This window comes from Callithrix jacchus, chromosome 11 (genome assembly GCF_049354715.1).
Source record: "Callithrix jacchus isolate 240 chromosome 11, calJac240_pri, whole genome shotgun sequence".
NCBI lineage: Eukaryota > Metazoa > Chordata > Mammalia > Primates > Cebidae > Callithrix > Callithrix jacchus.
Window position 1 is genome coordinate 98,581,602 of NC_133512.1, and position 15,961 is coordinate 98,597,562.

The window sequence follows — 15,961 nt, forward strand, 5'->3', positions numbered from 1 at the left end:
AATCATACATGCAAGTTTCCAGTAATTAACTATTAATCAATCTAATTCTTCAGTTGTGAATATAATCAAACCACCAAGGATTACTCAATATTTGAAAAACACTAAGAGAAGCTAGATGAAAAAAAACTACAAATAATACCAGAGGGGGTAAGAAAACACAATAAGCTAAACCACAAACAAACCTCTAATATATATTCTCAGCAAAATTTGAGCTGATATTCCTTCTAAAAAACAGATATTTAGGCTGCTTTAAACCAGAAGCAAAAATTCAGTATAATCTATAGGTTCACAGAAAAAATAAAAAATTAAAAAATGCGAGAACATAAATATTATTAAAAATCTAATGCAGGCTGGGTGCGGTGGCTCACACCTGTACTCTCAGCACTATGGGAGTCCGAGGCGGGTGGATCACAAGGTCAAGAGATCGAGACTATCCTGGTCAACATGGTGAAACCCCGTCTCTACTAAAAATACAAAAAATTAGCTGGGCATGGTGGCGTGCGCCTGTAATCCCAGCTACTCAGGAGGCTGAGGCAGAAGAATTGCCTGAACCCAGGAGGCGGAGATTGCAGTGAGCAGATCGCGCCATTGCACTCCAGCCTGGGTAACAAGAGCGAAACTCTGTCTCAAAAAAAAAAAAAAAAAAAACTAATGCATAATAGCTAAAATAAAAATTAACAGAAATAGACATATGAGATATAAAACTAAAAAACTTCAGTATAGCAAAGGAAACAATCAAAAAAGTGAAGACACAATCTGCAGAATGGGAGAAAATATTTACAAACTGTACATCCAACAAGAAATTAATATCCAAGGCACCTGTATCCCAGAACTTAAAGTAAAATAAAAATATTTTTTAAAAAAGAAATATCCAGAGGCCGGGCGCAGTGGCTCACACCTGTAATCCCAGCACTTTGGGAGGCCGAGGCGGGTGGATCACAAGGTCAAGAGATCGAGACAATCCTGGTCAACATGGTGAAACCCTGTCTCTACTAAAAATACAAATATTAGCTGGGCATGGTGGTGCGCGCCTATAGTCCCAGCTACTCAGGAGGCTGAGGCAGGAGAATTGCTTGAACCCAGGAGGCGGAGGTTGCGGTGAGCCAAGATCGTGCCATTGCACTCAAGTCTGGGTAACAACAGCGAAACTCCATCTCAAAAAAAATAAAAAGAGAAAAGAAATATCCAGAATATACAAGTAACTCAAACAATTTAACAGCAAAACACAAATAACCCAATTAAAATATGAGTAAATGAATTGACATGTCTCAAAGGAAGACATATGAATGGCCAACAAGCATATGAAAAATGTTCAATGTCATTTATCATCAGGAAAACTCAAATCAAAATTACAATGAGGCCAGGCAAGGTGGCTCACGCCTGTAATCCCAGCACTTTGTGAGACCAAGGCAGGCAGATCACAAGGTCAGGAGTTCGCGACCAGCCTGGCCAACATGGTGAAACTCCATCTCTACTAAAAACACAAAAATTGACCGGGCGCGGTGGCTCACGCCTATAATCCCAGCACTGTGGGAGGCCGAGGCAGGTGGATCACAAGGTCAAGAGATCGAGACCATCCTGGTCAACAAGGTGAAACCCCGTCTCTACTAAAAATACAAAAATTAGCTGGGCATGGTGGTGTACACCTGTAGTCCCAGCTACTTGGGAGGCTGAGGCAGGAGAATTGCTTGAACCTAGGAAGCGGAGGTTGCGGTGAGCCGAGATCGTGCCATTGCACTCCAGTCTGGGTAACAACAGCGAAACTCCACCTCAAAAAAAAAAAAAAAAAGGCTGGGCGCGGTGGCTCAAGCCTATAATCCCAGCACTTTGGGAGGCCGAGGCGGGTGGATCACGAGGTCAACAGATCGAGACCATCTTTGTCAACATGGTGAAACCCCGTCTCTACTAAAATTACAAAAAATTAGCTGGGCACGGTAGTGCGTGCCTGTAATCCCAGCTGCTCAGGAGGCTGAGGCAGGAGAATTGCCTGAACCCAGGAGGCGGAGATTGCGGTGAGCCGAGATCGCGCCATTGCACTCCAGCCTGGGTAACAAGAGCGAAACTCCGTCTCAAAAAAAAAAAAAAAAAATACAAAAATTACCTGGGCGTGGTGGTGCACGCCTGTAATCCCAGCTACTCGGGAGGCTGAGACAGGAGAACCGCTTGAACCCAGGAGGCAGAGGGTGCAGTGAGCCGAGATCGCGCCACTGCACTCCAGCTTGGTTACAGAGCAAGATTCCATCTCAAAACAAACAAACAACAACCACAATGAGGCCAGACACAGGGGCTCACTCCTGTAATCCCAACACTTGGGAGGCTGAGGGAGGCGGATCACTCAAGCTCAGGAGTTCAAAACCAGCCTGGCCAACATGGCAAAACCCCCTCTCTACTAAAAATACAAAAATTGGCTGGGCTCCATGACTCACGCCTATAATCCCAGCATTTTGGAAGGTCGAGGCAGGTGGATCACGAAGTCAAGAGATCGAGACCATCCTGGTCAACATGGTGAAGCCCGTCTCTACCAAAAATACAAAAAATTAGCTGGGCATGGTGGTGAGTGCCTGTAATCCCAGCTACTTGGGAGGCTGAGGCAGGAGAATTGCCTGAACCCAGGAGGCAGAGGTTGCGGTGAGCCAAGATCGCGCCATTGCACTCCAGCCTGGGCAACAAGAGTGAAACTCTGTCTCAAAAAAAAAAATACAAAAATTAGCTGGACGCAGTGGTGGCCGCCTGTAATGACAGCTGCTCGAGAGGCTGAGGCAGGAGAATGGCTTGAACCCAAGTGGCGGAGTTTATAGTAAGCTGAGATTGCGCCCAGCCTATAATTATTATTCTTAATGCCTTATTTCCTAATTCCCATCAGTAAGTCTTATTGTCAATTCTACTACCAAAACATCCTCTATCTGTCCACTCCCCTCCATGTCTACTATTGCTACCCTCACCTAAGCCACTTATATCCCTCCCTGCCTTAGTATTTTCTCCCTTCTCCAGTTTCTGCCCCCATGATCCATTCTCCACAAAGCAGCCAAAGGGATTCTTTCAAAATATGAAACAAGGCCGGGCCTGGTGGCTCACGCCTGTAATCCCAGCACTTTGGGAGGCCAAGGAGGGTGGATCACAAGGTCAAGAGATCAAGACCATCCTGGCCAACATAGTGAACATAGTGAAACCCCCATCTCTACTAAAATATACAAAAATTAGCTAAGCGTGGTAGCATGCACCTGTAGTCCCAGCTCCTCGGGAGGCTGAGGCAGGAGAACTGCTTGAACCCAGTAGGTGGAGATTGCAGTGAGCCAAGATTGCACCACTGCACTCCAGCCTGGCGTCTGGTGACAGAGCAAGACTCTGTCTCAAAAAAAAAAAAGTGTATATATATATAATATAATGCCTCTGCTTCAAACCCTCTAATCTTAGTTAAAAATCCAAATTCCTTTTCTTGGTCTCAAGTGTCCTACATCGGTGTTTCATAATCCTAGTCACATATTAGAATCATCTATGTAGGTTTTAAAAAATATTCATGTTTAGCCCCCATCCTGAACCAATAGGTTCAGGATGTGATGCCCACAAAAATTTTAAAAGCCTACCAGGTGATCCTTATGTACAGCCAGGGCTGAAAAACACCACCTAAATGATCTGACCCTTGTCCCTTTCTCTAGTCATGCTCTAGCTCATTCAAGCATAACAACTCACTGGCCTCTTTCCTTTGCCTCAGGGTTCTAAATCTATTTGTGCCTTAGGCACTTTGCATAGCTATTCTCTCTGCCTGGAAAGCTCTTTGTCAGATCTCACAGTTGAGTCCTTCCTCATCTTTCAGACTCAACTTAAATATTAGCTCCTTTATGACAGCTTCTCTGACATCCAATTGAAAATATAAAAATAGATTACCAGATGGCACTTTGTTTTATTTTTATCAAAGCATCTAAATGTATTTGTGTGTGTGGGTTTGTATTATTTTTCTTTCCTCAAAAAAATCGAAGCTCCACAGGAGCTTAAGTGAATTGCTTGCTGCTATTCCCTCAGGACATAGATAGCAGATAGTAAGCATTCAAAAAATATTTGCTAGCTGAGTGTGGCGGCACACACCTGGAGCCTCAGCTACCAAGGAGGCTGAGGCATGAGGATGGCTTGAATCCAGGGGTTCAAGGTTGTGGTGAGCTATGATCACGTCATTGCACTCCAGCCTGGGCAACAGAGCGAGACTGGGTCTCAAAAAAAAAATAAAAGAAAAAGAAAAGAAATTTTTGTTGAATGAATGAATGAGTAAATAAATTGCTTGCATGCAAACCAGCTGCCTCAGGGCTGCCTTTGTAAATGAATTTTTACAGAGAAGGTCACCCAGGCTGGAGTGTAGTGGCATGACCATAGCTCAGTGTAACCTTGAACTCCTGAGCTCAAGTGATCCTCCAGCCTCAGCATCCCAAGCAGCTAGGCCTATAGGTGCATGTCATCATGACTGGCTAACTTTTTATTTTTTAAAAAACATTTTGGTTTTTTTTTGAGACGGGGTCTTGCTCTGTCACCCAGGCTGAAGCACAGTGGTACGATCTTGGGTCACTGCAACCTCCACCTCCCGGGTACAAGCAATTCTCCCTGCCTCAGTCTCTCCAGTAGCTGGGATTACAGGCGCCAGGCGCCGGCCACCATGCCTAGCTAATTTTTAGTACTTTTAGTAGAGATGGGGTTTCACCACGTTGGCCAAGCTGGTTTCAAACTCCTGACCTCAGGTGACCCACCTGCCTCAGCCTCCCAAGGTGCTGAGATTACAGGTGTGAACCACCACACCAGATCCTTTTTTTTTTCTTCTGAGAAGAAGTTTTGCTCTTGTTGACCAGGCTGGAGTACAATGGCATGATCTTGGCTCACCAACTTCCAACTCCTGGGTTCAAGCCATTCTCCTGCCTCAGCCTCCCGAGTAGCTGGGATTATAGATGTGTACCACACCTGGCTAATTTTTGTATTTTCAGTAGAGACGGGGTTTCACCATGTTGGCCAGGCTGGTCTCAAACTCCTGACCTCAGGTGATCCTACTGCCTCGGCCTCCCAAAGTGTTGGGACTACAGATGTGAGTCACTGCACCTGGCCTCAAATTGACGATTTAAATGATATTTATGTAGTTTCCTCACCAAGATCCTGGCATACAAGTTAACGAAGAAGGAAGCAGTTCATAGGTAATGGGTGGGAGAAAGCTAAAGAGAAAAAAATCCATCTATCAGATAGCCAACTTTGGTCTGAAAAGAGGTTTCCAATCTGAATCTTGGCACTCTAATTGGGTATTAAATTGAACATAAAATGCTTCCTAAATAGATAAACATAAAACAACTTCATGATTCTTTCAACCTAATACATTTTAAGAAATTTTAAAAGAAAATAAAAATAAGTAAGTGAATGACCAAGACTATCCCTTACTACTAGTGTAAGTGCTAGTAGTACCACTTTACATCTAGAAATGAAGGTATTACCTTTGGGATATCTCCCTTAATACCTGGAGGGAGCCGCAGGATCCAGAAGTTCCTGTTGCGCAGCAGGTTCTCCAAGTTCTCCAGCCGCCTCTGCAGCAGCCCGTACTCCTGTAGTAGGGTTCCTAGCACAGCCCACTTGCCCTCCAGCTGGTTCCCAAGCTCGGTCACTGTCTTTTCACAGCTGGCTAGTTTCTTCTCTGCTGTCCCTGTCCGGCCTTCTAGGTGTAAGAGTCGCCGGCTGTGGACCTCCACCTTCCTCTCTATAGCCTGCACGGCGGCCACCACTGTCCACAGAGAGATAGCTGCCGTCTGCAGATGTGCCTCATTTGCTGCTGGGGGTGTAGGAAGAGGAAGGGGCTGCAGGGATGTAAGGCACTCAGAGTCCCATTCAGATGCCTGCATGCAGTAGAAAGATGGAACAAGACATTGATTGTTAGAAGGAACCCTAACTCCAAACTAAAATCAGATAAGGACTGCTTAACTGTCTAGCAGAGATTAATCTGAATATAGTTTTAGTACTGCCTGTGTATGCCTCATCTTTCTGGAGCTCACTAGCATCAACAGCGAAGAGACCTGCTTTGGTGGTTCAGGGATAGATTGGGTAAGACAGTGAATGAATAAAATTGGCTCTTGAACTAGTCTGGTATATTTCCTCCGATATAAGGTCTAGCTTAGGTAGCTGCAGCATCCTCTAAAGGCAAATGTGCACAAAGATCCTTTCCAGGCCTCACTGAACCCAGTGCCCTCTGATAAATCCATTATAGACTTATGCTCCAGCCCAATCACCCTGTTTACAAACCACAAACACACCATTTAGTAATGGCTGAATAAACTAAGAATCTTGAATCTGAAGAAAACATCAGAGCTGTTTTCAAATAGTTGAGGATTACAAAACAGAAGGCAGAACAGGCTAATTTAATCTTATACTATGTTACTCCAGAAGGCAGAACTAGAACCAACATAAGGAAATTTTCAGGCAGGCAAACTTTGGCCTACAATAAATATGTTTTTTATTTTCTTTTAATGACGGGATCTCAGGGTCTCATTATGTCGCCCAGACTCGTTCGCTCAAGCAATCCTCCTGCCTCAACCTCCCGGGTAGCTGGGGCTACAGGTGTGTGCCACTGTGATCCACTAATAAATATTGAACTCTTAAAAAAAAAGAAATTCCAAGATGGCTTAATCCAAGATGGCTGATCGCTAACAGCTCGGGATTGTAGCTCCCAGTGAAAGCGCAGAGAACAAGAGGACGCCACACTTTCAGACGAATTTTCATTGCTCACGGACGAGAAGATTCCCAGTGGAGGAGCCCCACAGGTCACCAGTGCAACTCTTGTGGCCAGCACAGCAGTTTTGCTGGCGCCTCGGCACAGCAGCTCTTCGTGCAGAGTAAACAGAACTGGTTCCCCTACTGACCGATGTTTGGAGCTCCGGGAAGGCAGAGCCGCTTGTTACGGACTTAAGAAGGAAGCCAGACCGGAGATTCCCGGGCAGAAGAGCACTATCAGTCTTATCGCTGCTATATTGGCCGGCGCAGGGGGTTGCTTGGATTCCAGCACTGGGAATCAATAAATTGGACGTCCACGCAGAAACCTAATTAGAAAGGCGGTAATTGTAAAGATGACAGATGGATAAATATATAACAAAGGGAAGAAACCAGCCTAAAAAGGCCGAGAATACCCAAAATCAGAACTCCTCTCCCTCTACAGGGGATTGCAGTTCCTCATCAGCAATGGAACAAGCTCTGATGGAAAAGGACTGTGTTCCATTATCTGAAGTAGGCTTCAGAAGGTGGATGATAAGAAACTTCTGGGAATTAAAAGAACTTGTTCTAACCCAATGTAAAGAAACTAAGAACTCTGAAAAAAGGTTTGACGAAATGCTAAAAAGAATAGACGATATAGAGAGGAATATAAATGAACTAACAGAGTTGAAAAATACAACACGAGAACTTAGTGAAATATGCACAAGTTTGAATAGCTGAATTGATCAAGCAGAAGAAAGGATATCAGAGGTCGAAGACAAACTTAATGAAATAAAACGAGAAGACAAGAATAGAGAAAAAAGGATAAAAAGGAACAAGCAAAGTCTCTAAGAAATATGGGACTATGTGAAAAGACCTAATCTACGTTTGATAGGTGTACCTGAATGTGACAGAGAGAATGAATCCAAGCTGGAAAATACTCTTCAGGATATTATCCAGGAAAATTTTCCCAATCTAGCAAAGCAAGACACTATTCAACCCCAGGTAATGCAGAGAACACCACAAAGATATTCCTCAAGAAGAGCAACCCCAAGATACATAATCATTAGATTCACCAGGGTTGAAACAAAGGAGAAAATACTAAGGGCAGCCAGAGAGAAAGGTCAGGTTACCAACAAAGGGAAGCCGATTAGCCTTACAGCAGATCTTTCAGCGGAAACCCTACAAGCCAGAAGAGAGTGGGGGCTGATATGCAACATCCTTAAAGAACAGAACTTTCAGCCCAGAATTTCATATCCTGCCAAACTAAGCTTCACAATTGAAGGAAAAATAAAATCTTTTATGAACAAGCAAGTACTCAGAGATTTTATTACCACCAGGCCTGCTTTACAAGAACTTCTGAAAGAAGCATTACACATAGAAAGGAACAACCAGTATTATTAGCCTTTCTAAAAATATACCAAAAAGTAAAGAGCATCAACATAAAGAAGAATTTACATCAACGAATGGATAAAATAGCCAGTTAACATCAAAGGGCAGTAATCCTAAATTTAAGTCAACTAAATCCCCCAATCAAAAGATACAGCCAAAACCTAACGGTATGCTACATCCAGACCCATTTTATATCCAAAGATACACAAAGACTCAAAACAAAGGGTTGGAGAAAAGTTTACCATCCAAATGGAGAGCAAAAATAAATAAATAAACAAAAAGCAGGAGTTGCAATTCTCACATTTGATAAAATAGATTTCAAAGCAACAAAGATACAGTGGTAAAAGGATCAATGCAACAATAAGAGCTAATGATCCTAACACCCAGATACATAAGACCCATAAAGAGATTTAGACTCGAGACAGAAAATTAATAAGGATATCCAGGACTTGAACTCAGACCCGGAACAAGTAAACTTAATAAATATTTAGAGCTCTCCACTTTAAATACACAAAATAGTGATCGGCCATTATTGATACCCATTTTTAGAATAAAGCAATATTCCTGTTCTCTCTCCCTCTTTTTCTTCCTCTTTCTTCCTCTCCTTCTCTCCTTTTTTTCTTTCAAAAAAATAAATAATTGATAGTATCAAAGAGACAAGTTGAATTACCATATTTTTATTCCTCACAGTTTATATTATTCTAAAGATAGAAAAGTATGGGAGAAAGGAACATGCTTGTAGATTCCGTGCCCTTTGAGTATATCCTACTAGTCCCCTGCTGGGACCAGATGACAGACTCCGCATGTTCATTTTCAATTTATTTGTCCATGTGGAAGTACTGAGGCAGAGCTGGGCTGACTGGAATGAAGAATATATATTCCAAATATGTTTTTGTGCATTCACATAAAATTGGTAACCTTATTTATTCCACCACAGTAGTCATTCACCTAATCATGCTTAAGAAAAAGAAAAGAAATTCTGGGCCGGGCACGGTGGCTCACGCCTATAATCCCAGCACTTTGGGAGGCCCAGGCGGGTGGATCACGAGGTCAAGAGATCGAGACCATCCTGGTCAACAAGGTGAAACCCCATCTCTACTAAAAATACAAAAATTAGCTGGGCATGGTGGTGCACACCTGTAATTCCAGCTACTCGGGAGGTTGAGGCAGAAGAATTGCTTGAACCCAGAAGGCAGAGGTTGCGGTGGGCTGAGATTGTGCCATTGCACTCCAGTCTGGGTAACAAGAGCGAAACTCCATCTCAAAAAAGATTAATTAATTAAATAAAATAAAATAAAAAAAGAAATTCTGGCCAGGCAGGGTGGCTCATGCCTGTAATCCCAGCACTTTGGGAGACCAAGTTAGGTGAATCACCTGAGGTTGGGAGTGCAAGACCAGCCTGCACAACATGGTGAAACCCATATCTACTAAAAATTCAAAAATTAGCTGGGTATGGTGGTGCACATCTGTAATCCCAGTTACTCAGGAGGTTGAGGCAGGAGAATCACTTCAACCTGGGAAGCAGAGACTGCAGTGAGCCAAGACTGCATCACTGCACTGCAGCCTGGGCAACAGAGGGAGACTCTGTCTCGGGGGGGGGGGGGGGGGGGGGGGGAAGAGGTCAGGTGCAGTGGCTTACACCTGTAATCTCAGCACTTTGGAAGGCCAAGGTGGGCGGATCACCTGAGGTTGGGAGTGCAAGACCATCCTAACCAACATGGAGAAACCCTGTCTCTACTAAAAATATAAAATTAGCCGGAGGGTGTGGTGGCATATGCCTGTAATCCCAGTTACTCAGGAGGCTGAGGCAGGAGAATCACTTGAACCTGGGAGGTGGTGGTTGCCGTAAGCCAAGATCTTGCCATTGTACTCCAGACTGGGCAACAAGAGCAAACAAAAAAAAGTAATCTTTAAGAGAAATCACATTATTTTATACATAATTTTAGAGTCTAAGATGGACAGTTTAAATATTATCCACTTATCGTTGGATAATATTCCGCCAGGAGGCGGAAGTTACAGTGAGCCAAGGTTGTGCCACTGCACTGCAGCCAAGGCAACAGAACGAGACTCCATCTCAAAAAAAAAAAAAAAAAAGGAAATTTTTCTTGAACGAATGAATAAATAAATAGGCTTGCATGTAGACCAGCTACCTCAGGGCTGTCTTCTATAGCTTAATTTTTTTTTTTTTTAATTTTTAGAGACAGGGTCACCCAGGCTGGAATGCAGTGGCATGATCATAGCTCACTGTAACCTAGAACTCCTGATCTTTCCAAGAAAATAAAAGGCTGCTCTAAAATAATTTACTTTGAAACAAAGGTAGTATAAAGGAAGAAATTCCTACAGCAAATAGGAGGTTGGACTAGGATGACCTATACAAAGCCTTCTAACTCTTTGAACTTGATAAGCTACTCTCTGACCACAACCTCCCATCTTTCCAGCTCACCCACTACCTTATTCTCATTTCACCTAGTCCTTTGACTATTCCATTCACTCCTGGTTTATCTGCCTGTTCCTGGCTTTGCTTTGTTTCACCAGCTGATCACTTCAATCACTTCCAACCCCGCTTCTCTAATGTCTTTCTGTCTCACTTGCTCAGCTAATCTCTGGCCTTGAATCAGTCCAATCATTCTTTCTCCATTCCAGTAAGCAGACTAGTAAGTGTGACTATAAGAAATCACCAGGTAAACTGCTGTCACCACACACTAATGGTTTCTAAGCTGAGTGGGAACCTCAACACTGACTTGTGCCCTCTGTGCTGCTTGTCCCATTCCATAAGGTGGCTACTGCAAAGCCTCAGCACAGTCCTTCAGCTTTTAATACAGTTGTCTTCAAACTAACATGCATAAGAATCACCTGAAGATCTTGTCAAACTACAGATGTTGATTCAGTAGGTCTGTGAGGAAAACTGAGATTCTGTTGGGTTTTGTTTTTGTTTTATTGAGATGGGGTCTCACTGTCACCCAGGCTGGAGTGCAGTGGTGCAATCTCAGCTCACTGTAACCTCCATCTCATGAACTCAAACAATCCTCCCACCTCAGTCTCCTGAGTAGCTGGGACCACGGGCACACATGACCATGCCCCGCTAATTTTTGTATTTTTGGTAGGGGCAGGGTTTCACCATGTTGCCCAGGCTGGTCTCAAACTCCTGAGCTCAAGTGATCCGCCTGCCTCAGCCTCCCAAAGTGCTCCAGGCATGAGCCACGATTCACAGCCTGAGATTCTACAGTGGTTCACACCTGTATTTTTAACAAACTCCCAGGTGATGCTGACACTGAGTAGTAAGACTTGTCTGCCGCAGCCCTCACTCTCAGAAGATGACATAGCCTCTGACTTTGAGAAGAAAATTAATCAGACCTAAATTCATTCAACTTTCTTTTCATATTCCTTCTCCCTTCAAACTTATCAGTAACTTAATCTAAGCTTTCTTCTTTACTTCCTAAGAAAGTTTCATCCTATTTAAATCTTAACTCTCCACATTTGCTTCCCTGATGCCAACCCCTTCCACCTTTTTGGGTAGGTTGTTGTTTTTTTTTGAACCAAAGTCTCGCTCTGTCACACAGGCTGGGAGTGCAGTGGCATGATCTCCGCTCACTGCAACCTCCACTTCCTGGGTTCAAGCAATTCTCCTGCCTCAGCCTCCTAAGTAGTAGCTGGGACTACAGGCACTCAATGCCACGCCCAGCTAATTTTGTCTTTTTAGTAGAGACAGGGTTTCACCGTGGTTGCCCAGGCTGGTGTCGAACCCCTGAGCTTAGGCAATCTGGCCCCCTTTGCCTCCCAAAGTGCTGAAATTACAGGCATGAGTGACCAAGCCCGGTATTCCTTTCTTTTTTTAGTATCCATCTGTTTCCTGATTTTTCTCCATAAGGTAGACTGGCATTGTTCAATACCGTAGCCACTACCTACATGTGGCCACAGAGCACCTGAAATGTGATTAGTTCAACTGAGATGTGCTATGAGTATAAGATACATGAGATTTTGAAGACTTAGGATGAAAAACAATTTTATTTATGTATTTGTGTGTGTGTTTGCTTGAGACAGGGTTTCACTTTGTTGCCCAGGTTGGAGGAAAGTAGCAGGATCACGGCTCACTGCAGCCTTCACCCCACTGGCTCAAGCACCTCCTACCTCACCCTCATGAGTAGCTAGCTGGTAGTACGGGTAGTACCACCACCCCTGGCTAATTAAAAAAAAAATTTTTTTGGCCAGGAACAGTGGCTCACACCTGTAATCCCAGCACTTTGGGAGGCTGAGGCAGACGGATCACAAGGTCAAGAAACCCAGACCATCCTGGCCAACATGGTGAAATCCCGCCTCTACCAAAAATACAAAAATTACCTGGGTGCGGTGGCATGCACCTGTAGTCCCAGCTACTCAGGGGCTGAGGCAGGAGAATTGCTTGAACCTGGGAGGCAGAGGTTGCAGTGAGCCCAGATCACGCCAGTGGGTGACAGAGCAAGACTCCGTCTCAAAAAAAAAAATTATTTTTGGCCAGGCACAGTGGCTCATGCCTGTAATCCCAGCACTTTCAGAGGCCGAGGTGGGTAGATCACAAGGTCAGGGGCTGGCCGGCGCGGTGGTTCACGAGGTCAAGAGATTGAGACAATTCTGGTCAACATGGTGAAACCCTGTCTCTACTAAAAAGACAAAAAATTAGCTGGGCATGGTCGCATGTGCCTGTAATCCCAGCTACTCAGGAGGCTGAGGCAGGAGAATTGCCTGAACCCAGGAGGCGGAGGTTGCGGTGAGTTGAGATCGCGCCATTGCACTCCAGCCTGGGCAACAAGAGCAAAACTCCATCTCAAAAAAAAAAAAAAAAAAAAAAAAACACAAGGTCAGGGGTTTGAGACCAGCCTGGCCAATATAGTGAAAAAATTAGTCGAGCATGGTGGTGGGTACCTGTAATTCCAGGTACTTGGGAGGCTGAGGCAGGAGAATGGCTTGACCCGGGAGACAGAGGTTGCAGTAAGCGAGATCACGCCACTGCACTCCAGCCTGGGTGACAGAGTGAGACCCTGTCTCAAAAAAATAAAAAATAAAGTCTTTTTGTAGAGATGGAGTCTCCCTAGGTTGCCCAGGCTAGTCTTCAACTCCTGGGGTAAAGCCATCTTCCCAGAGCAGCCTCCTGACATGCTTGGAATAACAGGCCTGAGCCACCACCACGCCCGGCCATTTATGTTTTAAATTGATTACATGGTGAAATAAGGTTGTGTGTATATTGAGTTAAATAAAGATATCATTAAAATTAATTTCACCTATTTTATTTATTTATTTTTTTTTTGGGACAAAGTCTCACTCCATCACCCAGGCTGGAGTACAGTGGCACCATCTTGGATTGCTGAAACCTCTGCCTCCCAGGTTCAAGCAACTCTCTGTCTTAGCCTCCCAAGTGGCTGGGATTACAGGTGTCCACCACCATGCCCAGCTATTTTTTGTATTTTTAGTAGAGACGGGGTTTCACCACCTTGGCCAGGCTGGTCTTGAACCCCTGACCTCATGATCCACCCACCTCAGCCTCCGAAAGTGCTGCAATTACAGGCGTGAGCCACCATGCTCAGCGACCTATTTCTATTTTTTTAACTTTTCAAAAGTTTTTTTTTTTTTTTTTTTTAATTTTAGAGACATGGTATGGACTGCCTGGAACTCCTGGGCTCAAGCCATTCTTCTGCCTCAGCCCCCTGCGTAGCTGTGACTACAGGCATGCACAACACAGTGCCTGGCTTTTACTTTTTTTTCTTTTTCTTTTTCTGTTTTTGAGATAGAGTTTCGCTCTCGTTGCCCAGGCTGGAGTGCAATGGCACAATCTTGGCTTTCCGCAACCTCTGACCTCTGCCTCCCAGAGGATTCAAGCAATTCAATCAAGCGATTCTCCTGCCTCAACCTCCTGAGTAGCTGGGATTACAGGCAGGTGCCACCACGGCTGGCTGTACTTTTAGTAGAGATGGGGTTTCTCCATCTCTCAAGTCAGGATGATCTTGAACTCCCAACCTCAGGTGATCCGCCCGCCTCGGCCTCTCAAAGTGCTGGGATTACAGGCATGAGCCACCATGCCCTGGCTTTTTACTTTTTAAACGTGACTCCTAGAGAATTTAAGCAGGGGTGTCCAATCTTTTGGCTTCCCTGGGCCACACTGGAAGAACTGTCTTGGGCCATACATAAAATACACTAAGGATAGCTGATGAGCTTTAAAAAGAAAACAAACGAAAAGAAACGGTCCATGCATAACTCTCATAATGTTTGAAGAAAATTTATGAATTTGTAAGCAGCATTCCAAGCAGTCTTGGTCCACATGCAGCCTGGGGACCGCGGGTTGGACAAGGTTGAGTCGGAGTTTTATATGCAGCTTTCCTTATATTTTTATTGCCCAGAGCTAGCAGAGACACAGGATCATCTACCATACCACCCACCCACCCACACACACACACACACACACGTTGGAGAAAAAGAAAAACAGATCCAAGAGTGGAGGTGGCACTTCCCTATGCTCTACCCCCCACCCCCACCCATTGCTGCGCTTCCTCCTTTTCCCAGTCACCCCGCGTGAGCCAGTGTGGCTCCTGATCCAGTACAATGGCTTTGCTAGAGGTGACCAAAGGCCTCTTGGGTGGCAAATGCGATGAGTGCTTTCCCCGCCGCCTGACCATTCCCTGCTCATTCTACCGGGCTGCGTGCAGGCGCTGCCCAGTGGCCTCGGTTGCCCTGGCAACAGGCTGCTGCCGGCCCCCCTCAGGACTTGGCAAACACCCGCGAATGAACCGCCACGCACGCGAGGCCACTCCGGCCTCGGGGTCCGCACCAGTCATTCATTCGGCAGATATTTCCGGAGGGCCTCCCGCGTGTCGCGTGTCCGGGTCGGGGAGCTCGGGCGTCACACAGCGTGGCGAGAGGGCGCCTCCGCACACTGAATGCCGCCCGCGCCACCGCTCAGGTTGCTGGTGACGACCGCTCCTGCGGCCACGAGAATGGCTGACGGCTCCCAAGCCCAATCCCGCTGCGGGCGTCTGGCGGACAGGCGTGGGGCTGACACGCAGCGGGCACCCCCTCGGCTTCATCCCAACTGCGGGGCCCCGGGCCTCACGGCCGCCTGCGAGTCCCCTCAGACCCTCGCCCCAGCCTGGTGTCCCCGGGTGGGCGGCTTCACACCCCCCGCCAAGTCCTCTCACAGGAGACTGCAGCCGCCAAGCCCGGGGCGACAGGCGACGTGGCCCGGGAGACCCGAGGACGGCGCCTGTGCCTGGCCGCTCCCCGCCCGCCCACCTTCCTCTCTCGGGGTCTGGGTCGCGGAGACCCTCGGGAGCTCACAACAGTCGCGCGCGGCCGCCCTTACCGGAGCCGGGGCCGCCTCAGCCATGGCCCTGCGCTGTCTGATCCGAGCCTCGGGAGTCGCCGCCGCCGCCGCGCACGGCCCCACGCAGGCCCCGCCGCTGGGTCCTTTCCACAGGCGGCGCCGACCCGGCCCTGCCTTCCCCGCACTGACGGGACACACGCGGCCGTCGGGGCTCGGGAGCGCAGGGACGCAGCAGAGGCAAGGGGCGGCAGGCGGCGGGTCAAGCTGGGGTTGCGAAACAGGCTCCGCCGCACTTCTCCCGCAGCGGCCCCTCAGCTGGCGCTTTGTGGGCAGCGAGTGCACCGGGAACCGCGCGGGCCTAGACGCGCCGCAGGCTCGCGCCGCCCGCCCGCCGCGGCCAGCGCGCCCCCTGCCGGCCCCCGCGGCCAGCGCCGCCCGCGTCGCCTCCGCCCTTCCTCCCCCGGCTCCTGGGCTTCGGAGGGGGAGTATTGTTGTTTGGGGCCCACGTGTGTTCTGCTTTCTCACATTCCCACGAGAAAGTTCAGCAGACCACAGTTTAGGACCCTGAGGCAAAGCCGG

The 15,961-nt window shown here is 46.7% G+C and overlaps 1 protein-coding gene across 2 annotated transcripts in view; it reads right to left on the reverse strand.

Moving 5' to 3' along the window:
• Nucleotides 1–15,734, reverse strand: part of ZNF398 (zinc finger protein 398) — a 39,104-nt gene extending 23,370 nt beyond the window's left edge. The window contains exons 1-2 of one of the 2 annotated variants that reach the window (XM_009002868.4): nt 15,422–15,734; nt 5,460–5,855 (exon numbers count right to left, since the gene is read on the reverse strand). In XM_009002868.4, coding sequence (XP_009001116.1) covers nt 5,460–5,855; nt 15,422–15,445 — 420 coding nt within the window. In that variant the 5' untranslated portion in view covers nt 15,446–15,734. The remainder of the gene's footprint in view (nt 1–5,459; nt 5,856–15,421) is intronic. The other variant, XM_078343550.1, reaches the window with a different exon arrangement.
• Nucleotides 15,735–15,961: the final 227 nt, after the last annotated feature.